Source organism: Phlebotomus papatasi, chromosome 1 (assembly GCF_024763615.1).
Source record: "Phlebotomus papatasi isolate M1 chromosome 1, Ppap_2.1, whole genome shotgun sequence".
Taxonomy (NCBI): domain Eukaryota; kingdom Metazoa; phylum Arthropoda; class Insecta; order Diptera; family Psychodidae; genus Phlebotomus; species Phlebotomus papatasi.
The window spans coordinates 36,219,295-36,246,705 of NC_077222.1; the positions used below are offsets into that span (position 1 = coordinate 36,219,295).

Consider the following 27,411-nt stretch of genomic DNA (forward strand, 5'->3'; position numbering starts at 1 on the left):
GCAATGAAGTGAAGTGTGGCACAGAAAAACCACTGAGCGAAAACGGCGCAAGAGCGAGACAACACAATGACAAGGTTGTTTTGATTATGCGCACTCAGGGATGTCAAACCTATGGTTTAGGCAAAGCTTTATGGATGATTCATAGTGTTTGTCGTTTATGCTGCGTTTTTATATTCCGATGAATATCATTTTTTGGTCCTTTGAGCTCTTATAATTCGATGAAAATCTCATTAAAATTATTTTATTGGTTTGAATAGTCTGTATTGAACACAAAGCGGTGTTTAGACTAAGGGCTTAGCACAGCTCCCGAAAGCTTCAAAATCCTAAATAGCAACCAATTTTATTAGTTTTTTAGACTTTAAATCATTTGCCTTTAATAATCCAATTTTAAATCATAATTTTCCAAAAAATCTTGTCTGACAAGAAATTAGAGAAGTTACGCCATATACATAGCTAAGTCTTAGGGCCTCGACAGACCTGAGGATTAGCCGAGAGACGACTTAGCATAATTTTATTCTAAATAATGATTAAACTACATTTTCATAAATTTCCACTAAGTTGTCTGTCGGCTTAAGTCGTAAATGTGTCTAGAGCATTAGATATGCAAGTCTGTATAAGTCTTGCACGACCTAAATATTTAAACTCGTTCCCGAAGGTCTTCAATGATTAATCATTAATCATTTCTGAAAACGTAAATAAATTTTGGTAAATTTTGGTTTCCGGCCACACCGCGGTTTCTGGGTCGTCCTTCGGGATGGGGTGTCTTGCCCTCCGCTTTGTCCCTTGACGTGTATAATTCATGTAACTTCATATTTTAAAGCTTTTTCTTTTTTTTTTCTATTTTAATTTATACACATTTCTTTCATCACTACGGCAACAACACGTGCTAATTTTTAGCCTCGTTGTCGTATCCCCCATGTGTCTTATCTGGTGGTTTCCTTCCTTCCTATGTCCAGTAAAAGCCATTTACAACAAAAGATCGTCTATGACGACAAAAGATTACACAGCCTGAGAAGAAGCATTTCCGCCGTTTGGCTTTGGAGGCTGGTCGCCAACGCTGAGACGGCGGCGGACGCATGGGAGGGGGGCTGCTGTCAAGACGCATGAAGGAAAATAAATACAATACAATACAAATAAATACAATCTTTACGGAACTACGCTTCCTAATGATAGAAGTCAATACTGTCGTTATCGTTACTTAAGGTGTGATGCCTTAAAGACAACTAGCGCTAACACTAACCGTCAGTAAAGGCTAAAGGGGTAGACAGGAGTTAGGGTTTCAGTAATATTGCTAAATTCTCCGTATTTCCCTTGTTGGGGGTCAAACAAAATCAAGAGTTAGTGGACTGTATTTATTTTTATCAACTGAATTCACGCGTGGCGGACTGCAAGGACTTGATTAATTATGACGGTAACTGATTGGCTGAATATTTCAATAAATAATTGTGTTTGTTGATGGTTCCTAAAATATAACCTTCAAGATAATTCAATTCTTACTTTAACTCAAACAGCCTCCGTTTGCTTCCATCAAGCTCAATCTATTTCACGAGTTTACAGCCTGTAATTTAATAATCTTCATACTATCGCCATATTGAATTTCTCTAATTTTCTCTTTCAATCTACCAAGTTATAAAACTCTTTATCCTGACGCAGGACCTAGCTTGATCGTCTCCCAAGGGGTTCAGCCAAACCTATACAATAAATACTACTACATAGGTTTTAACATTAAAAAATATCCTAACTCACGCAAATTCCTTTACCAAAAGAATTATTCAACTGAACGTCACGCCACGCTTTTCACAAAAAGACTGACAAATGTGCCGGAAGGGCTTACATAATAAATTCTCAGATATTTCCGCCAGTTGGCGCTCGCATTTCCAACATCCCCTGTAATACCAATAAACAATCTGCTAAGGCAACCCCGAGCTATTTCAAGCGCAATATCTCATTTCTAGGCCAGAGCCTCAGACAATGGAGGAGACGACTGTAATAGTTTTAGTTTTTACAGACGTTAGTTCTGTGTAAAACGTACAAGTGATAGGATGCGAAAGGATAGCTCACACCAGTCGATGCAATGGCTGGTCTTGTCTCTTACAGTCTTTCACAAATAACGCTACTACAGGATACAAAGTAGTTCGATATCACTCAGAGAAATCCTTCAAACAACGAATTATATGTAGCTTGATGTATCAGGTACTGAGGCAAAGAGAGTTTACATTAAGTGAGATCAATTCGGGATTTGTAAAAAAAAAATCACGAGTTTTTAGCCTGGTCTAGTGTTATGTTGAGTCCCATTGTTTCGTAGGACTTCGTCTTAACTTCGTTTCTTCACGCTCACTATTTAGTAGCATTTTGAGTATTATCTCAACGACTCCTTTATATTATCATAGACAGAAACTTCGCAATTTTACTCATACATACAAGTCTTTGATAGGTAGCTCGAAGCCTAACGAATTTTGCCGATTGGTATTCTCCGGCTCGATGGGCGAATGATATAAGAAAGATAATGGTGATGCTGGTGATATGGTGGAAATAATGACCGGTTCCTGATAGAGGACTTCCAGCTCATAGTTTATTTGATACTTCTTCGTAGCCGTGTTGAAATATTACACTGTTTTAGCCCAAAACTGGATCATGTCCAAAGCATTGTCATTTGCATTTAAAATATCGTTGTAAGTACAACTCGTCGGACAAGTTCGACAAGTATAGAAATGTTCTACAGTTTGTTGCTATTCACACTCACAGATTTACACAAGGTTGATTCGTAGTGTACAAAATCCCACTTCTGTGAACTTACCTTCGACCATTCCGCTATAGCATAAAATTCGCAGTAGCGTATCAGTGCTACTACCTCCAGACTATAGGTAATGATCGGCTTAACTATGGTGCTGTATAGTTTGATCTTTGAAGATCTTGAGACGTTCCTTGCACGAAAAATTGATGAGAAGAGAGCATTGAATCATCTGTTCCCTGACGCGAGCCTCTCATTACGCTCTATCCAAATGTCATTGTCTGTTGTCAACACCGACCCAAGGTACCTGAAACTCTTTACAAAATCAAAATTACATTGGTTAGTAGTGACATTTCGCCGGACCCTTGGTGTTGCTTTGTTGGTTACCATTACTTCATGGTCGATTCGTTAATTCTGAGCCCAATTTTTTCTGCTGCTTTATCCTAACCATGATGCTGATGTCATCAGCATAGGCGATCATTTGGAGCGACTTATAATAGATACAAGATCTTGCTGCATCCTAAGACTCTTATTGCATTTTTGAGGATTAAGTTGGCAGAATAGGAGACATGGCATCCCTCTGACGTAAGCCGGAGTCAACCCGGAATGATCCTGATGTCTCCTCAGCCAATTTCACCTGGCACATTGAATCAGAAATGGTCATTTTCACCAACCATTTTAATAAAATGTGAGTTTAGTACACTAGAATAGTCAGGGATAGTTACCTTTGTTTTTATATAAGAATATTAGATTTTTCTTTCCTCGTCCATCTGGCGTTTGGCGGTTAAATATTACTTCAGTGAAAAAAGACGTCAACTGAAATATGGAATAAAACAAAAACACTGATATTATAGAATAACGAATAAATTGCAATATATCTCTTTTTAAACAAATCCCCTATTCCAAAGAAAACAATAGCAAGGTCTATTTTGGATTCCGATACATGCTGTTGAATATATTGAGTTGACCTACCCTGACAGAGAGCATTAGTATATGTGTGTGCGTCACTACTTTCTTATATACCATCAGCTGACTGCCAAAACCTAGATTTAGCCACCACAGTGAAGCATATGCTTGTTTCACTCTCGCAATGAATAACCCAATTTGCTTAAATCAATAAAAATTTTGCTTTTTGCCTTTGTGCACAAAAAGTTTTTTAGTAAACCCTATCATACCACAAAGTCCATCCATTCAGACCCTATCTGTACATCCCAAGCCGCAATTCAGAGAGCATGTTCTCGGAAAATAAGGTCACAATATATGGGCATCGAGGGGCGTCGCTGGAGTCAAGACTTTACACTTGAAGAGATATTTATGTGACCACAAGCAGATTTATTGCATATGCTTGTCCAGTGTGCATCATGCAAATTTCCTGGACTTTATTGCTTAATGTGAAGGAAGTTTTTCTGCAAAAATGCGTTATTATGTGGATTTCCAAAGACAACACCTAATGGCTTTTTAATGGATTTTCTTGAAATTCAATTTTCGGGCTTAACCATATGAGAAGGGCTTCCGAATGTTGGACTTACCGACAAACTTAATGGCTCAACATTTTTGATCTAGCAAAACTTGTATTGAAACTATAGTGAGTATGAGGCTTCAAAGAGCAAATTGAAAAGAGAAAGAAAAAGCATTAACCCATAAATGATGGTTTTTGCATAAAAATTAAAGTGAAGCAAGGTCATTTTATAGTGTAAAATCATTTTTTAAAATACAATCTCCAATTGTCATCATTCAGATGAAAAGTAATAGTTTTACCATAACACAAAGAAATGCCCCATGTAATGATTAATGTTGTTCGCCGATTGTTTAACAATAGAGTGAACATTTTGTTTTACAACACTAAACAACATATTAAATGGTCTTAAAGACAGGCAGATCTTCTCCCCGCATCAGGAGGTAGAATTGAAAACGCACGTTATTACATTTGAGTAATTTTAACATTGCAACGTGCACTCAAGCATTCGTAACGAGACGTTTAGTCGCTCAATTGCTTCATGGTGTCTGTATAATTATTTCCATGATTGTTGCTTTCATTCTTTTATATCTACAGATATTTTCTTCTTTTCATTCTTCGTCTCATACTCTCTCATTCCCATTTCTAGAATATGTAATGTAGGAAGACTCAAATGTTAGATGGTTCATTAGTAATTTGAGTATGAGGCGATTTTTATCGCGCCTTTTTCCCCCTATATATGTATACATATATACATAAGAAACTGCCTTTTGACTATTTGAAAGGGAGCACGAGGTGAGGAATGTTGGGGCTTTTTTGTTTCATCCAAAACCAAGATAAACTCTGTGTACTCAAGCAACACAAATACATCCATATCGGCAATTGATAAGAAAAATGAATTGCTACTTGAGACGATGGTCGAGAGAGACATAGAATGACAGAAAATAAATTTGTCCGTCTTGCTCACGACAATCAGCACCAAACATTTATCTTAGACTTTTTTTCTATTTTTTTCATTATTCTTGGGCGGAAGTATATAGTAAAGAATTGGGCCGAAATTGTCGAGTGACACCCCTTTTTCCCTTTTTTCCCAACAAACCAAAAAAGAAAAACCAATGAAAAAAGATTTCTGTCAGCTTATCACAATTTGTGATCACATCAGCATTTTACTGTGATAATTAAAGTAGAAAGAATGTATGACACTCTATTTCCATTGTGTAGATTAGTCGTAAGTTTGTGAGTAAAATGAACCCCGTTCAGTTAACCTTTCACCCCGAATATATTAATATTTCATTTCCTCTCTGTCTCCCTTACCAAGTCTCAAGATATTCTACATGCAAACTCTATCGGACATTTGACTTACCAACACAAACACTGGAAAGGGGACGAAAAAATTGGGAATGAGAAACCTCCCATTTATATAGATTGAATGACTCTGTCGATAGCAGTTTGTTTTTCAGAAAATTATTTCAATAATCCTTCATACACGCAATCGAAAGCACTTGGAGAGAACACTGATAAAAGTCTGACCACATAAAAGTTATGATAATCTCTATTTGTGATACATCAACACTTTTGCAAAGTGATCTATTAATTAAGCTACTATACCAGTACTTGAATTCCAATTAATTTGACGTATGTGTAACTTTTGAAGAGATTAGAATGTGCATTTACTGCCATGATACGAGAATACTGTGTTGCGATTTATAATTAAATATAAAGTTGATTAATCACACATTTATAGAGTGGAATGCACTGGGTTATGTGCTAGATGTAGTAGAGCACTCACATCTAAGATAATAATAATAATAATACTTAATATATTTATTGTTATTATTTCTGAGATGTAAGATTCCCACGCTTGAATTCCGTTTAGGGCTTTTAGGTCTTCAGGATGTTTTCTAGCATTAAGGACTGTTGTTTGGAACCTTGTAGACAGTTTATAGTCTTTATTTTCTCTAAAACCATTCTATAGACATAGCTTTAGTGGCCTATTTCGGCCACCTTCATTCTCATAGTTCTTTGCCCTTTCGGAATTCTTCCGATGTCTCTTTCATGTCATCTCATTAGTCGAAGCGATATTTTTGTTATTTTTTTGCATTGTATTAGAGTTATGCAAAAACTAAAAATTCACGGAAATTCGAGGAACAAAACAGTGACCAGAATTGCAAGCTCGCCGAAATTTGGTAAATTTACCCTAGGGTAAGTGTGCCAAATTTCGGCATAGTTGCATGCAAGCGCCAAAGTCTCAAGCTTGAAATGTAATATTTTTAAAACAAACTGACTTTTTTATTCCTTCTTCTTAAGGAGTATTGCTTGGAACCTTGTATACTGTTTATCGTCTTTATTTACTCTAAAATCATTCTTAATTCATTTTAAAATGAATAAAAATGTAGACATAGCTTTGGTGTCCTATTTCGGCCACCTTCATTCTCATAGTTCCTTGCCCTTCGGGAATTCCTCCAATGTCTTTTTCACGTCATCTAGTTTGTCGAAGTCACATTTTCTGTTATTAATTTGCATTCTATACACTGAGAGAAATCCGAAAAAGTTAAAATAACATTCCGGAAATGTTAATTTTACTCTGCATTATTGATCCGAAATCGGTGTAAATATTGCCCTTTTTAGGTGTATTGGGGGTTAAAGTTAACCTTTTCATGTTAATCTTACCCTTAAAAAGGTGTAAAATTAACATTAAAAAATGTTGATATATTTTTACACCTAAAAAGTGTTAAAGTTATGAGGAAAAAAAGTTAATCGCACCCTCTTTTTTTCTCAGTGTAATCTCTAAAGTAAGTGATAACCAAAAATTCATGGAAATTCGAGGAACAAAAAAGTGACCAGAATTGCAAGCTCACCGAAATTTGGTAAATTTACCCTATTTCTTTTTCATAACGAAATAATTTTTTTCAAAATTTATTCACCTAGAATTCTTTTAACTAACTATCCACGAACCAATTCTGTTGACCAATCTAATCCAAAACTAAATGTTAGAGGAATGAGGAACATAAACCCGTTTTAGGAAATTGTTCACTCCCCTTTTCCTTCGTTTATTAAGGCGATTAGGATATCCTTTATCAAAATGAACCTTTTCTAGAGTTGTAGATGTTAATACAGTGTGAATAATTAGAGCATTTTTTGAAGGCAAGATAAAAATCGTGTAAACTGGATGACCTTTTTCCATCAAGATAACGATCAACTGAACTGTCCCATCTATTTTGATTAGATAGATAGATTAGAAAAAAAGAACGGAGTGTACTTAAGTTCGCAGGTGATCAGACATCTAGGCTCTTTTGAGCCCCTTAGTCTACCCGACAATCTCAACTCCAATTCTTTTAAAAATTCTATAATTGATTCCATAATTCCATAATTGAATTGTAGAAAATCTTATGTCTTTATTACGATGAGACCCTACACAATCTTTTCTTTTATAACATTATTTTTACTAATTTAATATCAATTGCATGGAATGAAAACAGTTTCATACTATACTATGTGTTCAACTGTTTCCAAATTCTAATATCATTGCCAGTAAATTCCGAGTAAATCCTTTGTACAAGATTTGACTTGAAATATAGAACTAGTCAATCTAATTTCTTGTAAAAGTAAATTAATTTTATTATTAGGTGAGATTCTTAACAATCTCACCTACTATAATCCTAACAAAATTTCATGTCGTCCGATCGACCTCAAATTTGGCCAAAATGTGTTTCAGCACTTCCTGATCACGAATATATATGTGGCTAATTTACGTTCCCGGCCGGCCGGCCGGCCGGCCGGCCGGCCGGCCGGCCGGCCGCTCTTTGGAGCTTAATAGCTCCTAAACTAAAAAAGATATCGACTTGCGGTTTTCGGCAAAGGTTATATATCGGGTGAAAATTGCAACTTGGTGCATAGACCCCCCACCCCCCACCCCTCCTTCCGCCATTTTGAAGACCCCCCTTTTTTTGTTTTCTCAATAGCTCCGCCCCTATGGCATTCAGCGGACTCAAATTTTAGTATGTTATAGCTGGGCCTTAGAGCTTTCCATCAATACCAAACTTAAGGTCCCCCGACCCCCCTGACCCGAGCTATAAGGGTCCAAAAAAAATTTCTTAAAATGGCCATAACTCCGGTTCTAATTGTCAGAATTTAAAAAGTGAGGGCTTTTTGGAAAGCTCTCGTGAAATGCCACTTCTCCTTCTAACATCGCAAGTTCATAAAACCACCGCTAGGGGCGCTTTTTTTAAAAAGAAAATTTTTAAATCTTAAAAGTTAAATAACTCAAAAATTCCATTGTGCATCGGGCTGAAAATTTAGTATGTTGTAGCCGTTGATTATACCTATCAAACAAAAAAAACCTTAAGTCGATCCATAACCCCTGACCCGAGCTATAAGGGGTCAAAGTTCGAACATTGACCGGCCTCTATCTCCGGTTCTAATTAACATAGCGACCTAAATTTTACCTTTTTGGTTTCGTCTCGATGAGCACTTTCAGATGGAAGTTCAAAAAGTCACCACAGGTGGCGCTGTGATAGCGTCAAAATTCATCGAAATTCAAAGTCACTTTTCTCAAAAACGGCATTGTGCAAGTTAATGAAATTTTAGTATGTTGTAGTCCAGTCTAGGACGTTTCCAAAATGGTGCGTATGCGCGCTGTGGTTTCAATAGAACCGGAGATATGAGGGTTCAAAGTTCACGAAATTCAAAAAATCATATCTCCGGTTCTATGTTACCGATTTTGATGAATGAGGGCTTAAACGAAAGATCTCACCAAATGCTACAACTTTCTAGAACATTTGAACTTCGTGGGACCAACACCAGGGGCGCCACAGTCGAAAAACCAATTTCAATATCACATAACCTCAATTATCTCGACACGTGCTTAATCGATTTTGATGATTACTTCGACATAATTGTAGAGGACATTTGTCTCTACATTTCGTCCATACATCATTTTCCGCTCAGACTACGCTATCACTCCGATTTTGCCGTTTAAGTGTGAAAAAATTGATTTTTCCCATAATAACGCTTTGAAATCACTCAGATGCCAATTTGACTGCCTCTACTCCACCAAGACACTTAAAATAGGGGTTTAAATGGAAAGTCTCACAAAATACAACAATTCTTTAATATAGTTGAAGTTCAACAAATGACTATTTGGGGCACTCTGGATGAAAAAACGAGTTAAGAAACAAAAAACCTCGCTTATCTTGGCTTCTGAGTAATCGATGAGTTCAAGTTCTACGGCAAAATTATAGAGAACATTCTGGTCTACATTTCACCCATATATCACTTTTGTGCCAGTTCATCCAAATCCTTGACATTTTGGTTCAAATACAAAACTTGTATAATTACACGAATTTGATTCAAGATAACTGAATGGCGTCTCCCTACTTCAGCATCAAATCGAATTTGCATGCACTCCGAGTTAGCTCACGTTAAGAATCTCACCTACATAAGCCGGTTAGGATTATCTGTCCTTTTTCTTTTTTACTAAATAAAGCTAAAGCGCTAAAAAGTATTTATTCATTATTGATTCGTAAGAAATTAATTAATTTCATATTAGTAAAGTTTTTTTTTTAATTTAACCGTTTTTATTCTTTTGTTTCATCTTGTAATATTTCAATACACACATAATGCGTGTGTTTATGTATTATTTCACATACTTAATTTACATTCGTAAGAAAACCATTAGATATAAAAATGTTTATCGGAGATAAGAGCCTAAAAATAAGACACCATCTATTCCGATATTCCACACTTATGACATTCTAAGTGTCTCCATAAGATTTTATTTATGGCCCAAAAATCCAGCTAGGAGTCAAGAAACATCTTGTTTCCATAACAACTGAAAATATTTGAACACATATGGAAAAATTAAAATTTTTTTTGGTGCGCTGCGATTTGTGGAATGGTACTGTATAGCTGGCAAAAAATGCAGTTGAAAGGTTTTCCCTTTGACAACTAATCCTCCCAGCAATAACACCAATTCCACTTCTTTTCCTTAAAACTCTTCTAATTCATTTGCTTTATATCCCTGATCACCGGTGAGGATCCTTGTGAAAGAGAGCATCCTTCAGCGGTGAGGAGAATTGGACAAATAGACCCTTACCTGGAGACATTACGCCTAGCTTACCAAAGAGTCCCACCGCCAAACCTCCTTTTCTCCGCATTAAAGTTGGTAAATTTCAAGAAATTTCATGAATTTCCACCTAAAGTAGATGGCGACTGCTGTGAAATTTCTGAAATTTTACCATCTCTACTCCGCATGATGTGTTTATGCCTTCCTCACAGTCTAGTGCTCGGCTTTCGACGACGGTGTCCTTTGTCTTATATAAGACATACGATTGCACTTAAAAAAATCACGAACTCAAAGGAGGAAAAGATTTTGTCATCCACTAATCGCCAAGAATTAGGCAATTGAGTGATTTGCAGTGTCCTATTGTGAGAAGTCTCACAAATACCGCTATCACATCAATTCCCTTAACGGATTCGTAGAGATGCAGTAGATAAATCCTCTTTTATGCTAAAAATTAGCAACTTCCTTGAGGTTCCACAACACAGGTGTGTACACTGTATCCACTGCAGTCCTTTTGCACTAAAAACCAGGCAAAAAACAGCACGATACACTCAGATTTCACTTTAAATACAGAACACTCGCACAAGACACGTCATTACACGCCGGCTTCCCAAATCAGTCCCCTAACTATTTTGATTACTTCCAACCAGCCGTTCCCCGAACTCCAAAATCCGAGACTCCAAAATCCTGAATGGGTCGAAATTCCGAAAACCAAAATCTCGAAAAGCCAAAATCCCGAAAAGTCAAAATCTTAAAACGCTTAAATCCTAAAAGACAAAATCCTGAATGATCAAAATACTAAAAGGGACGAAATGAACGAAATTATACGAGGCAAATGTGTGGATAATTTCCCAAAACACAGAAAATTTCCTTTTGCTTCCAACAAATGCGGGTGTAATCGTAGCTATGACACTGAGGCTATTTTACCGCAGCATTGGTTTGAGATTGAATTATCCCAAAATGCGTTTTGGAACAATTTAGTCTCAATCTGAGGCAGCAATATAAGCTGTTTCATTGAGACCATTTACACCGCCGCAGTAAATTGAAACTTACTTGTCTCAAAATGTGGATAGTAGCCTTCACGGAACTGTTGATTTCGTGATTTTGATTTTTTCAGGATTTATTATTATTCAGGTTTTTCACTTTTGGGATTTTGGCTTTTCAGTATTTTGGTTTTTGGAAATTTTCCGTTCGAGATTTCAGAGTTTTCGAGATTTTGATTTTTCAAGATTTCGTATTTTCGAAATTTTGGCTTTTCGGGATTTTGATCCATTCGGGATTTTGGATATTCTGGATTGTAGTTTTTGAGATTTTTGGCTTCGGGATTTTGATCAGGACCCATTTTGATTAATGATTTAAAACCAGTAAAAACCATCGTTGGAGGCATAGATGCTTTAGAACCGACTTCACTCAGTCGACTGAGATATCGAATTTGTGACTTTTAGGACCTTAAACATAATTTCAAAATATTTAAAGGTTAATTAGATATTGCTATGATTAGCGTCGGTCAAAATATGTGACGTCCAATCCCTAATTGGTCCCTAGTTCAATCCCAGAAAGATCCCCAGTTCAATCCTGACTGGAAGAAGAAGTTTTTCTGCCTTTAGTTTGTGAAACAATTATCGATTACGTGTCTCATGCTTTGATTGACGCTAATACAAAATATTCTTGTGATTACAAATGAATCTGAACTACTTCTGACTATGGGTACTTTATGGGTGTACTGTAAAAAAAGGCCCAATATTGCCATATTTGCTCTAGTATTTGGATTAAAAAGTTTCAGAAATTTAAATTACAACATTATGTCCTTACCAAATTTTTTGCTGAACGTCTGGTGAATTCTGATCCTATTTTTGTAGCAAAATTCTTGAAAGTCGTGTCCCTATGCCCTGAAAATCCATACGTACCCAAATTTTCTGTAAAAAAAATGGATTTAAAGCGGATTTTTTGTTAGAATGAACGAAGATTAGGATTCTTCTTTTTTATTAGATGTTGGTTTTCAAGAAGAGAAGCTGTGTTGGTTCAAAGTGACTAAAGAGATCATTACCCTCTACTTTGGGCTTAAGATTGGTTTGTGAACTTTGTTTGTTTAAATAATTCTGATAGAGATGCGGTGTTGAGGTATTTGAACAAACACAGCTTCAAATGCAGAAGTCAATTCTTGAAGAAATTTATATCCAATATGCCACGTGAATTCAATGCTTTTAGAGAAAATTACATGTCAGACTGTACCGCAGCCAATAATCCCCCAAAAAGTAGCATTATCAGCTTCAATAAATCATGCGAAACATGATGCTATTCTTCTACAAAAAGAAATCAATCAATAGTCGTTTTCAAATCTTTGGAGTAAATAATAAAAGTAGGACAGCTTGTCTAAAAGTCAAGAAGGCATTTTCCAATCCGAAGGGATTTTTTCGACAAGTAAACAATTCCCCAATGGATATGTCAACAATTTGCGTGGCTCAATGATGAATGCTATTTTGGATGAAAATCACTCGTCATATATAGATAAAAGACTGAAAATCAATATTGCGTGAGTTTTCATACCCAGCAAGAACTTGAGATTACGTGCCACCATTAGGCCCAAAATAATGCTCCTTCATTACACTCTTTCCACGTCCAAGTGTTGGAAAAAAGATGATGATGTGGATGAGGCATAAATTAATACTCTTTATGTTGGTGCCTTTTTATCATAAATATATACACCCATTCCACATGGTGAGACTTCGGGGTAAAAAATGAGGACATATGAGATAAACTCAATGGGCAGACTAAAGAGTAAAATTGCTTTCAAAAAAGTAAAAAAAGAAAAACAGAAAAAAACTTGTCGAAAATTCGTGCACAAGACCTTGAATGATTTTTCTGTCTTTCCCATTTAGGAGCCCATCCAATGTAAATTGATTTGTTTTCACTCAATTTCGACTCCACAAAACGAAATTCTAAATTACATTTAAATGAAATTCATTGGAGAAGACATCAAAAGCCAATCGAGCTGAATTATTTTCGAAAGTGTTATGTAACTGTGGCACTTCAATAAAAAAAATAAACGTTCAACTCACTTAATTAGCCACTGGCGATCGTGAGAGATGATTTAAGTTCGATTCCTGACGAGATATGCGCTTCTTTGTTGAACAACAAAACATTCCTAATCACTGAACATTTTGAAATACAGCCTGATGGAGTTATTGCACAGAAAAAGTTTTAAAGTTATAAAATAATTCGACATTAGGCAGTTTATTCCTTCTCTTTAATTAGCATCAATTTACATATAATCTTGCATTTTACCTCATTTGTATATTATGTACTGAAAAAAACTCACTCGATATTTTATTCGTTAACATGTTGAAAACGGTCAGACATATTCAAATTTGGAAGATTTGTATTTTCCTTTCGAATTAATATGATAAAGGAATTTCAATTTTTCTACATAAAAAAAACTAATCGTAAGATTTAAAGATTTCATCCTCTAAGTTGACCAACCCCCTGGCAAGTTGCCTGAAATTTGAAGTCACTTTCTTATACTTCGAATTAAATTTATATGGGAATTTTTTTGCACTCGCTACCGTTATGCTAAATATTTAAAAAATTAGAAGTTTTTCCGTATTATAAGATACCTTTCCGTATGAAGGGATAAATATACTAAATTTTTGTTTAAATAAACTGTTTCCTCGGAACACTGTGAGCTGAGTCCGAGATCAATTTAGGAATTGGTTTCAAATAGCTCCACATCACTCCTTGGAAATTACAAGGGGTCAACTCACTTTTTTTGCGATTTTGAGATTCTAATGCACTTAAAAAGACAATTTAATAAATTTTGAGATAATATAAGTCATTAAATTTGGTTATTAGAAAAGTTTTTCAAAATTTTAATCTTTTTAATTACTTGCATAATTTTGTTTGAAGTAAAGGGACACAAAATATATCCATCGTTCAAATTTTTGTGAAACAGGGGACTAACTCAAGCAAGTTGATCCCTTGTCATTCTAATTTCAGCAAAATTTGCACATAATTTCGAACGACAAGGAGCTAACTCTTTAAAATAACATATTTTGAAAGGTAAAAATATAAAAGTTTCGATGTTTATATTAGTGCTCATAGAATTAGAATGAAATAAATTGTTTTTTTTCAGTCATTAAATTGAGATACTTATTTACACAAAGTTGAATCTTTCATACTGAAAAATGGCCGAAAATTAGTTGGCCCCTTGTAATTTCCCAAGGAGCGATATAAAAAGACCAACTTGCCAGGGGGTTGAAGTTGACCCTTTAGGAACGATTGGCACACCGGGGTGTCCCAAAAATAGAAACTAATTTTTCGAACTATTTAGAAGCAAAGTAACTATATATAGTTAAAAAAACTTGGTTTTATTTTTGGGATACCGATGTCCCACTCGTTCTTAAAGGGTTAATGGATAGCGATGTGTCTAAATTTTCCCAAAAGTAAGCTTGTCAAGATACGCGCAACTAAACCCTAAAATTTAAATAATTTTATAACATTTTATTAATTGAGGTTTTGGCTTGAGTGAATGACAATTTAATTTGGGATAAATGTTTGTTACCAAATTTTACAGGCTAATTCTCGAGGATCAACCTAACCTGACTATTTGGGCTCAAGGCTTAGTTACCTTAAAACTTCTCTAAATTTTAATCAGTCAACATTTTTTGAGAAATTTTTTCTTTAGGGTTGGATATTAAAAACAAATTCTTCATTAGATTTTAAAAAACAAATGAAATTACTTGTTATTTAGAATTTTAAAAACTTCGGTAAGTGAACTAAAACCTTAGTCGGAGGACCGCTTATAGTCTTCAGAATGGAAATACAGCCCCGTTTACGAAAGATTCTTTATTTCTAAATAAAAGCAGGACCACTGAATTTTAAAAATCTAAAAAAAAAATGTTCTAATTCAAATATCCTAAAGTGAATATTATTTCCTAAAACCACTTGACTATTTTAAAAATTATTGATGTTGAGCCATGTAACTGAGCCTGAATAGGTGAAGACTGAATAGGTTACCTGATAGCACCCACCCATTCTTTATTTTTCCAGAAAGAGAGAAAATGTATAAAAAATATATATAAACTCTACTAAACTAAACCTAGTTTAATTTCAGATATTTAAGAATATTTCTTTTCTAATTCTAAAATATTAATTTTGCTATGTAGTACAAATATTCTGACATAATATTTGACTCAACCACCCTTGGATCTGCCTTCTTTTTTTTCGATATTTATCCTATTTATCTGTTGTCTTATGAGAATGAAAGAGGTGGTAGGCGAAAAATTCGATGTTGCCACTCCCACTCTATTACCTCCACCCACAAAACATTTTTCACTCGTTGTCCCTTAGATTTTACAAAAGACGAGCAAAGGAGAAGTTCAATAGAAATATAGCATAACAAATTGCAGTACTTGATTAAATTATCACAAATATTGAAGGGGCGTGTCCTATTTTATCTTATAGATTGTCTACAAATAAAATAGCAGGAATGGATTTTTTGTAAAATGCAATGCTCAGCATTTCAGTATCAAATTTAAACAACATTTTTTAAACTCCTTAATAGACCTTAACATTATAAAGAAGCGTGACCGGGAGACTTTCATTGTGAAAATTACTATGAAGATAAAGGAAGTCAAACAAAGCTAGTCTTACATATAAATCCAAGGGGTAATAGCTAGAGTTTTAGCTCTAATTCTAAAATCACAAATAAAATAAACTTAATGAGATTTATTCATTTTTTTTATATTCTCCACCTCTCACGATTTTTGGATTTAAAACCGTTTAGTGTGAAATATAGAAAAGCCCTAAAACTATTTACTTTCATGCAGTTTTTTTTTGTAAAATAGAAGCACAATTCATGTGAATTGTTCCCTCTTCATTCGAATTCCAGAATGATTATTTCTACTCTTTTCCTTAGTTTTGCGACGTATTGAATTATTTTCTTTTTTGTTTTATATAGCTTTTATGAACGGTCAAAATTATTTTTCCAATTTATTACTGGAAAAGATTCAAGCAAGTCTTGAACCTTTGAATTTGAAAACCAAACTTTTCCCTTATTCCAGAAGGATACACTCAATATTTGGAATAACATGGTCACAATTAAATTTATTCTCTTGTAGAAAACATTTTTTTATGTAGTCGTCAAATTTTTATCCTTATAAGTGCTTAAATATAAAGAAAATAGAGGGAAAAGTGGCCTGCTTTTGAATAATTCAATTGTTCTCTTATTTTCTAAAGCAACAATTCTATTCTAAAAATTATAATTAATACAATTAATTATATTTACTTACTTCGGTTAATAAAAAAGATTTTTTTGTAAATGTTTGTGAAATCCTGGTTCGTGAAAAAAATAGTTTTCAGCTAGTACACTGAGCGATGTATTCGACACTTACGGTAAAGATAACAAAATAAAATTCTAAAATTAATTTTATTTTATTTTATTTTTCTTTATCAAAATTGTAGCTAATAATTTTTTGATTTTTTTTGCTTTAGGAAAATCTCACGAAGTCGAAATTCGAATCCCTCTCTATCTTAACCTTTAAAGACGAGTCACTTTTTACGGTCACTTTTAACGACGATAAAATTGAAATAGATAAATCAAACTTGTGAAACGTCTTGTATCTAACCTTGAAAACTTGAAATCTGATTCGGTGTAATTTTTCTGACAATACCAATGCACGATAATTTTCGTTCTTATGAAAAAATATTATGCACAGTTATTGCAGTTTCTAGTGCCAAGAGATTTTTGCTTAAAAAATTTAGAAATACAAAAAAATAATAAAAATCTTTCACCAGTACGGTAAGTTAGAAAATTCGTCACTTTTGAGCCTAAATATTTACTATAAAGCAAATAGCAAGAGATTTGCAAAAAATGTCCGATTCCTACAACCTTCTACTTTATGATTACGTACAAACATTACAGAAAAATAACTTTATGTAGTCAGGAAAAATTATTTTCTTTTTGGGACACTGGTGTTCCAATCGTCCTTAAAGGGTTAAAGCTTTCGGACTCTTCTTCTTCTTTTAAACATCACAACAAATTCAATTTAGCTCAATCGAATTTGGGTGTGAAAGAATGAGATAGGCATATGCAAATCGTTTAAGGACGTGAATTTTTATTTAATGAAATTTCCCTGATCTAAAAGGTGTGCCAGAGGAATATGAAATTAAATTTGGAATATGAATAAAATGGAAATCGTTCAATGCTATCAAACCTTTATTTTTATTACCATTACGGTTTAAAATATTTAATAAAAACTGACAAATTTTATTCAAAATGTCAAATATTGAAAGAAATTTGTCATAGTTGATTACACTGGTAAAAATAAAAGGATCAAATTGATCCAAATTTGATCCTTTTGCAAAGCATGGATCAAATTTCAAACTTTAAATGAACATTTACATTAATAGAACATGTTAATTTGATTCATTCTTTGCAAAAAAATCAAATTTGGATCAATTTGATCCTTTTATTTTTACCATTGCAGTGTAGAAGCCATAAAGCAAAAGTTTATTATATCGAATTTTTATATGGGGTCAAATATATCTTGCGATAAACATAAGTTTTTATTTTTTATCAATGCGTTTGGTTGTTGTTTCGTGACTCAGTTACTTCCTTTCGATTTTTGATCAGCAAAACACTCTCTGCAACTATTTTTTGTGTAATATAAACTAAAGTACCTAAAATAAATATATATTTACACATTATATGTGTGCCTTAATGTGTACCTTAAGACTAGCTATTAACATATATTGCCATTATATTTTTTTATTTGTCAGATTCATTAAAGAAATATTGACAAAATATAAAATGTTCGAAGTCAGATTATGCGCGAATCCTGAATTGTAATTTTCTCATTACTTTATTTTTTTGAATTATTGTAAAATATACAAATTAGAGATCACCCTGTACATCAATGACCACAAACTTGATAATGAAATATTCGATTGATAAAAATAATCTGGAAAAGCGACCTTTTTCTTTTGAAGACACTGACAACAAAACTATCTTATCAGAGAGGAGATGAAGTGCTAGTAGTGAAAATTCCAACATAGAAAAGCTATTAATTTTTGGAGAACACGTGCTGCCGTCCACCAAACTGAATGCTAAAGTTGCTTCAAAACTCATTGTATTTTTTTTAATTACACACTTTTTTATTCCTTATCGGTATTATCATCAATATTACTCTTTATCGTGACAAATATATTGATCTTATCAAACAGAAACACTCAATATTAGATAAAATTTACCGCAGTTTTCTTCTGTTTACTTTTCCTGCGCTGCTTGTGTACAAAATTTGTGGAATGATTTTATTCTTTTTTTTTACGGAATTTTTTTTCTAATGAAAAGCAGTTATTATTATCTTTTTTCATAATTGCAAAAGAAATATTTTCAAGTTATTTTCTGCTTAAAAACTAAATCTTAAAATGTACCAGAAAAAATTGACGAGAAAATATATGGCACAAGTTGCAAAATAAGAAGAAAAACAATAATTACCCTCTAAAGTTATCTTCCTTTTTTTCTCACTTTATAATAATAAAAAAGACTAGTGCCAACAGCAGTTATTCTCACAACTGCCATAGAAATTGACCTTTTGTGCAAAATTTGCAGAAGAGTAAATTGAGTAAAAGATATTATTAAAAGCATTATCATGTACGCAATTAGAAAAATAATAACACGAAAAAAGAATTTATAAAGAGAAAGTTTCAAAGTTTTCCAAATAAATTTTCTTGACACAATTGCGAGAATGACTGCAAAAAAATGACTCTTATGACCAGAAAATATTCATTCTTTGAGAAATTATTCACCATTTTTTTTTGGGTTAATAAACTTAAAAGAGTTTCCTATTAAAAGCCATTGTGATACGACAATTATCTTTCTGAGTCCAAGAGGTATCTTATTTTCCACCATAATCATCTGCAAATATTAATTTGCTTTATAATTCAGTTTCCTAACACCTAAAGTAGGTAACCATATTAATTTCTCTTTATTCCATTTGTCTTAATACGCTTTCCGTGGCCATTTTACACAAAAAGTCACGTTAAAATAGATGAAAAATGCTGCATAAATTTTCATAAGAGAAAAAAAAACTTATTAGTTTCTCTTGCTAAGTACCAAGTTTAACTCTTCTACCATAGAAAGAAGCAATTTAATAAATTCTACATTTTCTTTGTTTTTTTTTTTAAGATTGTTCTTGGAGAAGCAAAGAAAAAAATATCATTCAACGTTATGCTTTAATTAATCTTTTTTACCTTTCGTGTAAGGTATTCTGGTATCGAAAATATATGCAAAATATTTTTTTCTTGTCCTTAAATATCTATTATTACTAAGTTTTTCTTTTATGTTTTTTTTTTGTAAAATCTCTAGATTTCTTTTTTTCATTTGCAAATTTTTAAAGTTGTTTCTTTATTCCTTTCCTTAAAATATTTGTTGATTTTTTTTTAATTTCAAATGTAAAGAGAAATGCTCAAAAATTCTCTGTTTTTGAATTCTTTATAAAAAAAAACCCTATGCTTTGCAAGAAATTATTTCGTAAACTTTAAGTCATAATTTCCTTATTTTATTTATTTTCGGTATTTCAAAAATACCACATCTAAATGCATTGGTAATGCAACAGTATAAGCTTAAAATAATTCTTGCAATTCACCATTTAAATACGCGAATAATTTTTGCAAAATACGAAAAAAGTCAAAACAAATTTTTATAAAAAAAAATTCTAGCAATAAATCATTTAAAAACTTTGTTAGACATCACTCTTGGATGTCTTTTATCATTTCACATCGTTCTAAACTAAAATTTGTTGGCAAAGAGACAAAAACAGAGAATAGTTTGAGTGTTATTTTGAACCTGAATTTTCTGTTTTGTTTTTAGTGGGTGCGCGTTATTTATTTGGCGGCTTCCGGAGGACAATCTGGCTGATTGGATGGATGAGCAGCCCTGAAAGCTGGATGACTCTCCAATTCGCGATCGATGCGCAAAATGATGGGATAAGGTCTAAGATCCACATGGAATCTAGGCAAAAAAAAATCACTCAAAATGATATTCCCGCTAATTCTAAAAGAAGACTTTCTTTGAGATTCTTAACACTCAGTTGTTTTTTTTTTCATTCATCATACTGGATGAAGTGAATGTTGCATGTTATATTTGTTTCAACGTTTCGACGTAATAATCTTGTGATAAATGCAATTTCGACGTCGATAATAATAATTTAGAACAACTTATATAGTTAAAAAAAAGACTTAGATTAGGAACCCTGTACTTTGGCCAACAAAGCACTGGCTCTGTGACCACACGCCGTGGGTTTGATTCTCATTAAAAACCCGGAATCAGAAGAACGTGAAGCATTTAAATAAAATTAAAATTATATCAAATCAATAGATAATGTAATTAAATTCATTATTCATTATTAAAATTCATTAAATTCTCTCTCAATATTCACAAAGCTACTCTGAAAAAAAGTCTTATAAAATTAACAAAAAAAAAGTTTGTCAAAAGGATGTTCTTCCATACAATATATGGAAGTTTTGTCAAATCAGCGGCCAACTGGATTTCGTTAAAAGTTTGTCAAAAGGATGTTTTTTAATATAAAATATGAGAAAAACTTTTGTCAAATAGGTAAATAAGATCCTTTTGACAAAATCAGAACAACATTTGTCCATTTAACAAAACTTTTTTTAGAGTAAAAAAACCATGGGACAAAGAAACATTCCCATTAAAACCTGGCGCTTCTGCCTAATCCAATGGAAAAAATAGTTTAATCTACTACAAAGATTTAAAAAAAAATGCAATCAAACAAATCTCTGTTCTAGTAGTCTACTTGAAACTATTAAAAAAAAACTTTGATTAGACATTTAAGCTAAATCGGGATTATGTTCACGTTGTATTGTCCCAAAATCGAATCTATTCTTACCAGAGTGCATTTTAGTCTAAAAGTTAGATTTTAGACAGGTGAATTTTCGTGTGAATTTACAACCATTGTACTTAACTTTTAGCTGAGATTTATATTTGAAATCTAGCATGTATTTATGGCTAGGATTTCCAGACTTTGTTCTCTATAACTACTTATTCAATTGTACCACTATAGCATTCCTAAATTTTACTTCGATCTGTTAATCATGTGAATAGTTGTTTACGCTTTACGGAACTCCTTTCCTACTCCTGCACGATCCTTATTTACAGAATCTTTTAGGGTTTTTATTAAAATTAGTTCAATCCTCGTTTTTTTGATACTTTTTTTTAGTCTTTCATTTCTTTTAGAACGGTTCAGAAAAGTCACGAATAATTTGTTCTGCTGGTTAATTCATTACCAAAACAACCATAAGAACTTGAATATTTTTGGAACATGGGACTGATTGAATCCAATTTAATCCAGCAGGAGCGTTTAAAATTCCCATTGACATCTACAAAATAAATATGTATGTTCTTAAGTTCTAAAAATAGAGAAAAGCTTACGAACAGGGGGATTTTCAAAGTCACCCGCAGGGGATAAAATCGCCCGCACTTACGGTAGTAAACGTATCCGGATTTTTCAGTTCTTTCGACTTGTAGTAATATTACGTATCGATTTTTATGGGGAGCGACTAAAGATTTTAACCGTGGAACTGTTTCGCCTAATGATATGACAAATAGAATATGCTCGCGTCTTAGAGGCTTGACAGACCTGAGGATTAGCTGAGAGACGGATTAGTGTAATTATATTCGCAATTAAACTACATTTCTATAATTTTTCACTAAGCCGTCTTTCGGCTTAAGTCGTAAGTATGTCAAGAGTCTTATGCTCTAGACAAACTTACGACTTAAGCCGAGAGACGACTTAGCAGAAAATTATGGAAATGTACTTTAATCATTATTTCGAATATAATTACGCTAAGCCGTCTCTCGGCTAATCCTCAGGTCTGTCGAGGCCCTTAGGCTTAACTAATATTTGGATCAACGCACCATAACATACAAGTTGTGACAAAACAGAATCACAAGTGTCCAACAGAATATATTAACCCTTTAAGAACGAAAGGGTAAAAAATTGCGAGTCAGAAAAATAATTTTTTCTGACTGTGTTGTAATCGTCCTTAAAGGGTTAAAGCAGACTTAAGAATTAGCCCAGAGATATCAGTTTTCTGAGTTTTCTACTAAAGTCTCTCGACTTATGCCATAGGTCTGTCTAGAGTTTCTAGTTTTCTTGTGAAATGAGGACATCACGAAATGCTACTCCAGTGAAAAATGAAAAGGGGAAATTTTTCTCCGGAACATTTTTTTTTATGGCTCCGGCACATCTTTTAGATCAAGAAAATTTCATGAATTCGAATTTCGAATCCCTTTCTTTCTCACATGTTTTGCATTATATCTATCTCATTCTCTCGCACTCTTCTTCTTCTCTTAAACATCACTCCAAATTCAATTTAGTTCAATCGAATTTGGTATGCGAAAGAATGAGATAGTCATATGCAAAAAATGTGAGAAAGAAAGGGTTTCGAATTTCGACTTCATGAAATGTTCCTGATCTAAAAGGTGTGCCGGAGCCATTAGTACATGGCTATTTTCATGTGCTTACGCGTTATGATTTTTTTATTGTGCTGGTTCCTGTCACGACTGTTTTGCCAAATCCTCGTCGTATAAAAGCAATTAACAGTCGGGACAGGAACCAACATAAAGTTGATTACGCAGAAGCAAATGAGAATAGTCACGTACTAAAGAAAATATTCAGGAGAAAAATTTTCCCTTTTCATTTTTCACTGGAAAAACACAATGAACCACCTTCGATAATCCATGAATTCGGTACATATTGCAATAGGTGAGCCAAGAAAAGTTATAGAGACGGTGACTAAAACCGTTCGGTTAATATTTTAAGGCACTTTAGGTCTTCCAACATTTTACGCTTTTCTGTGTATTGCACCCCATGTGCCCACAATGATAGACACGATGGACATCACTGAACCAAGATCATATTGCATAACCTCTTTATTACGGGGAGGAAAGGCTCATATTTTTCTACATAATTCTAGAACCATCTTTGGATAATTTTTTTTTCTATCCATGTGGCAGACAATGACGTCCGCCATGAGGACCCCGTCCTGGTTCTTAGCCAGCAAATCGAGTCAGAGGCAAGTACGGGAAAGGAGGGAGAAGTTTTCTCTTTGCTAAACCTTACTTCGCGACCTTAATTGTGCCACATCATGATCTAGGTTTTGTGTGATAGAGTGTCTCACAGAAGAAAAATTATTTGGATATAATGGACTAGTGGTGCAAATATTTTATTATGGCAGTTTTTTCTGTAATGTGCACACGAAGCACAGCACAATAATGATAAATGTAGGGAACCGACGTTAATATTAATTCAAAGAACAAATCCGATGATTGTCGGATGGGAGAAGCTTCAGCTCAGAATAAAAATTCTTTTCTTTCCAGAACTTGCAGTACTCTATGCACATTCTTCAGTGGTTAAAAATTCTAGGCTTTTTCTGGGCCTTCGTCTCAATCGGGGACAAGGATGAGGTCTTTAATGGGTACATTGTGTTTATACACTTTTAGACAACTTTAAAACAATTAAGAACTTTGAACAATAAACAATTTCTTTGGCTAAACATTTTGTTAGCACAGGACTTAACAACCTTCTACCAAGACAATATTTACAATATTAATGTCCACTTAATCTTAGTTCTTCACCTGATCAATACTCTCGGCGTCATTATTGCATTTAATTTTTCATGGAAACAAAATAACATGAAACAGATCTAAAACAACTGAAACAGTCAACTGAGTGTTGATAGGGTTTTTTGTTAATTCAAGCAATTCAAGGAACCTTCATGAATTCTGATGAAAATTTTCAAAATCTTGAAGTAATTCCCAGAGTTTGAAAAGCTGAATAAACTTACCGTCTAGCATTGAAAACTTGAGGTACCAAACAGCAATCTGCCATTGTGATCTCATCACCTACGCAGAATTTTCCAGCAGAAGTCGAAAGGAGCTTCTCGATGGCCCTAAAGCCACGAGTTATCCAATGTTGAGCCCATTCCTTCTTCTTCTCCTCCCCCACATGAATGAGCACAACGAGATTCTGAAGGGGTTGAATACCCGATGCAACTACTTCGCATATCTCACGCACCTTCGCTCTCTTGTGAACATCTTGGGGGAGAAGTGGTCTCTGCGGACGAGTCTCCTCCAGATAGTGCATTATTGACAGGGACTCAATCAGCGTGTGTCCATCTATTGATAGATTTTTTTTTCTTCTCTTAATTTTCTTTATCTTTTGTTTGAAAGATATTTTTGACCAATCGCACATTTCAAGGGAAATCGTCATTCATGCAATCTTCTTATTAAAGATCTTTATCTATTCAGTATTGGTAGGAATTTGGCCACCTGAACCCCTGCAGGTGCTTTGATAGACAATGCAAAAAGTGAGAAAGTGAAAATGATACCAAGAGACAGGAATTGCTTTGCGAGTAATTAAATGAAATTGTCAGAACAGAAATCAAAATTATTGGAATAGATTGAACATGACTGATTTTCTTGAACATCTATTTGATTGTTCCAGGTATTCCTTCCCTCTCGATTGCATTTCAATAAAATGACACCTCGTGACCATTCACCCTCAACATTTGCCATTTATTCACCGTCCGAGAAGGAACTGGAAGGAATTTTCACGAGAAAAAAAAGAAATACCATGAAAGTTCTTGCAGTTTTCATCGCTCTGGTCGCTGTGGTAACAGCCCAAGTAAGTAACCAAGCGCTTTTGAATATTAAGTTTGAATTGTTAACTTTTTACACAAGTTTTAACTTTTTCTTAATTTTACAGAGCGATTTTGCACAGGAACTTCAGGAGTTCCATGAAAATTTCAACGATTTCCACTTGGAGTTGGATTACTGGCTTAGGGATCGTCGTCATGAAGTGAGCGACACCATCAGAGAAGCCAACCGAGTAGCCCTTGGACAAGTCTGGGACGATGTCACGGCTGTACGTTTCATCACTGAAAGTGCTCGACAGGCCATTGACTATCGAGCTGATCAAATTGGTGAGACCGAGTGTATTGTAGGAATTCGCGAGAGGCTTACAGAACTCGAGTCAGAGTCCGGAGATAAGATCAGTGCATGTGCGCGTAACCTCCACAGAGACTATCAACATTCCCTTGACTATGGATTTTTCATCCATCTCAACTATGCCCAACGCATGTCTCACTTCCTCCAACTCCTTGTCCTCTACAACGTAGGAAACTACAATCCTTTCAGCGATCAGGAATTCATTAGATGGGCACTCACAGAAAACTGGGAACACCGTGAAAACCTTCGCGATGAAGAATACATCATGTACTACCGTGATCAATTGGAAAATGGTAAATCCATTGGTAACATCAATGTGGAAAATTGCCTCCTCACAGTAGCCAGTATCTACAACATCGACGTCAACCAATTGAGAGATGATCTCACACAATGCTGACAAGCTAGGACAACCCATTTCGTCCTTCCAGAACCCCCATTTTAATTAGTTTTTATTTTCGTTGAAACCCCCACAAGTGATTTAAATGAAATAAATGGATTATAATTAGACTACGTTATCTCTTTTTCTATTAAAACTGAATGCAAAAATTTTCAAATTCTCAGGGTTTGGTAAGTTTGGTAAGGGTTTGTCTTCTCTTTAATGAGTGTTTTTTTCTTCTTGAGCCGGATTTTCGCTAGCATTTATCCTTCTGACAATCAGACAACCCTTGGAAGGTACAAAACTGTACACTTATTAAAGATTCTTGTCTTTTATTTTTGGAAGATTATTGCTGTGATTTGGGAGAATCTCGAACACCTGAACCTCTACAGGTGGCTTGATGGACAGTACAAAAAATCAAAAAGTAATAGATATACTTAGTGACAGGAATCGCCTTTCGAGTAATTAATCGAAATTATCAGAAAAGATTGAACATGACTGATTTTCTCGAACATCTACTTGATTGTTCCAGGTATGCTCTCCCTTTCGAATTTCATTCAATAAAATGACACCTTCTGCCCAATCACCCTCAACATTTGCCATTCATTCACCGTCCGAGAAGGAACTGGAAGGAATTTTCTCAAGAAAATAAGTAAAGAAAAACCATGAAGTTTCTTGCCGTATTCATCACTCTGGTCGCTGTGGTAACAGCTCAAGTAAGTGATCAATCCTTTGACTATTTCAAATTTGAACTTAAAACCTTCAACACAAAATTCTAATTTAATCTTTTATTTTGGCAGGGAGACTTTGCACAGGAACTTCGGGAGTTCCATGAAAATTTCAATGATTTCCACGCTGATGTTGATCACTGGCTAGAGGAACGTCGTCTTGAAGTAAGCGAAACCATTAGAGAAGCCAACCGAGTAGCTCTCGAACAAGTCTGGTTCGATGTCACAGCTATTCGTGTCATCACTGAAAGTGCACGACAGGCCATTGACAATCATGCCGCGGATGTAGGAGAAAATCCCTGTATCGAAGGAATTCGCGAGAGACTTAGTGAATTGGAATCTGAATCTGGAGATAAGATCAGTTCATGTGCCCGTAATCTCCACAGAGACTATCAACATTCCCTCGACTATGGATTCTTCATCCACATCAACTATGCCCAGCGCATGTCCCACTTCCTCCAGATCATCATCCTGTACACCATGGGTCACTTTAATGCTTTCTCCGAGCAAGAATACATTAGGTCAGAACTCCAAGCTAACTGGGAACATCGTGAAAATATTCGAGATGAAGAATACATCATGTACTACCGTGACCAATTGGAAAATGGCAAGACTATTGGCAACATCAATGTAGAAAACTGCCTCCTCACAGTAGCCAGTCTCTACAACATTGACGTTAACCAATTGAGAGAAGATCTCATGCACTGTTGATGTACTGAGACAAGCAATCCTTCCAGATACCCTTCCTTATTAGATTTTTTTTTGTTGTTGAAACGGTTGAAATGATTGAAACTCCCACAAGTGATTAAAATTAAATAAATGGATTATAATTAGATTAAACCCTCAGTGTTTTTTTCCTTCTTCAGTATTTATTCCCTTTTGGTTTATTTATAGACGTAAGAAAATGAAAAAAACTTCATCAAATTTTCACAGATTAATAGAGAAAAAACCTGCGTGTTAATGAGTGAATTTTGAGCTCAGTCCTCATTAAAACTTATACCCTTTTGAGAATAAGAACTCTCGCAAAGTGT

General features: G+C 34.3%; 4 protein-coding genes across 8 annotated transcripts in view; 2 read left to right on the forward strand and 2 right to left on the reverse strand.

Annotated features, from left to right (window-relative positions):
• Positions 1–3,547, reverse strand: part of LOC129798960 (RNA-binding protein Pasilla) — a 115,712-nt gene extending 112,165 nt beyond the window's left edge. The window contains exons 1-3 of the mRNA XM_055842504.1: positions 3,457–3,547; positions 3,125–3,368; positions 2,798–3,046 (exon numbers count right to left, since the gene is read on the reverse strand). Of these exons, the coding sequence (XP_055698479.1) occupies positions 2,798–2,807 (10 nt within the window). The 5' untranslated portion in view covers positions 2,808–3,046; positions 3,125–3,368; positions 3,457–3,547. The remainder of the gene's footprint in view (positions 1–2,797; positions 3,047–3,124; positions 3,369–3,456) is intronic.
• On the forward strand, positions 18–27,220 carry LOC129798972 (uncharacterized). Its single transcript, XM_055842520.1, has 3 exons — positions 18–74; positions 26,185–26,368; positions 26,453–27,220. The coding sequence occupies exons 2-3, from the start codon at positions 26,318–26,320 to the stop codon at positions 27,089–27,091; spliced, it is 690 nt and encodes a 229-aa protein (XP_055698495.1). The 5' UTR covers positions 18–74; positions 26,185–26,317; the 3' UTR covers positions 27,092–27,220.
• Positions 9,650–27,411, reverse strand: part of LOC129798976 (probable maleylacetoacetate isomerase 2) — a 32,036-nt gene continuing 14,274 nt past the window's right edge. For 3 of the 5 annotated variants that reach the window (XM_055842526.1, XM_055842528.1, XM_055842527.1), the window contains 2 exons: positions 24,115–24,445; positions 18,378–20,257 (listed from right to left, as the gene is read on the reverse strand). In XM_055842526.1, the coding sequence (XP_055698501.1) occupies positions 20,131–20,257; positions 24,115–24,445 (458 nt within the window). In that variant the 3' untranslated portion in view covers positions 18,378–20,130. Of the gene's footprint in view, positions 12,165–18,377; positions 20,258–24,114; positions 24,446–27,411 lie in introns of those variants that run through there. The other 2 variants (XM_055842529.1, XM_055842530.1) reach the window with 1 other exon arrangement.
• Positions 24,765–25,786, forward strand: LOC129798970 (uncharacterized). Its single transcript, XM_055842518.1, has 2 exons — positions 24,765–24,953; positions 25,035–25,786. The coding sequence occupies exons 1-2, from the start codon at positions 24,807–24,809 to the stop codon at positions 25,671–25,673; spliced, it is 786 nt and encodes a 261-aa protein (XP_055698493.1). The 5' UTR covers positions 24,765–24,806; the 3' UTR covers positions 25,674–25,786.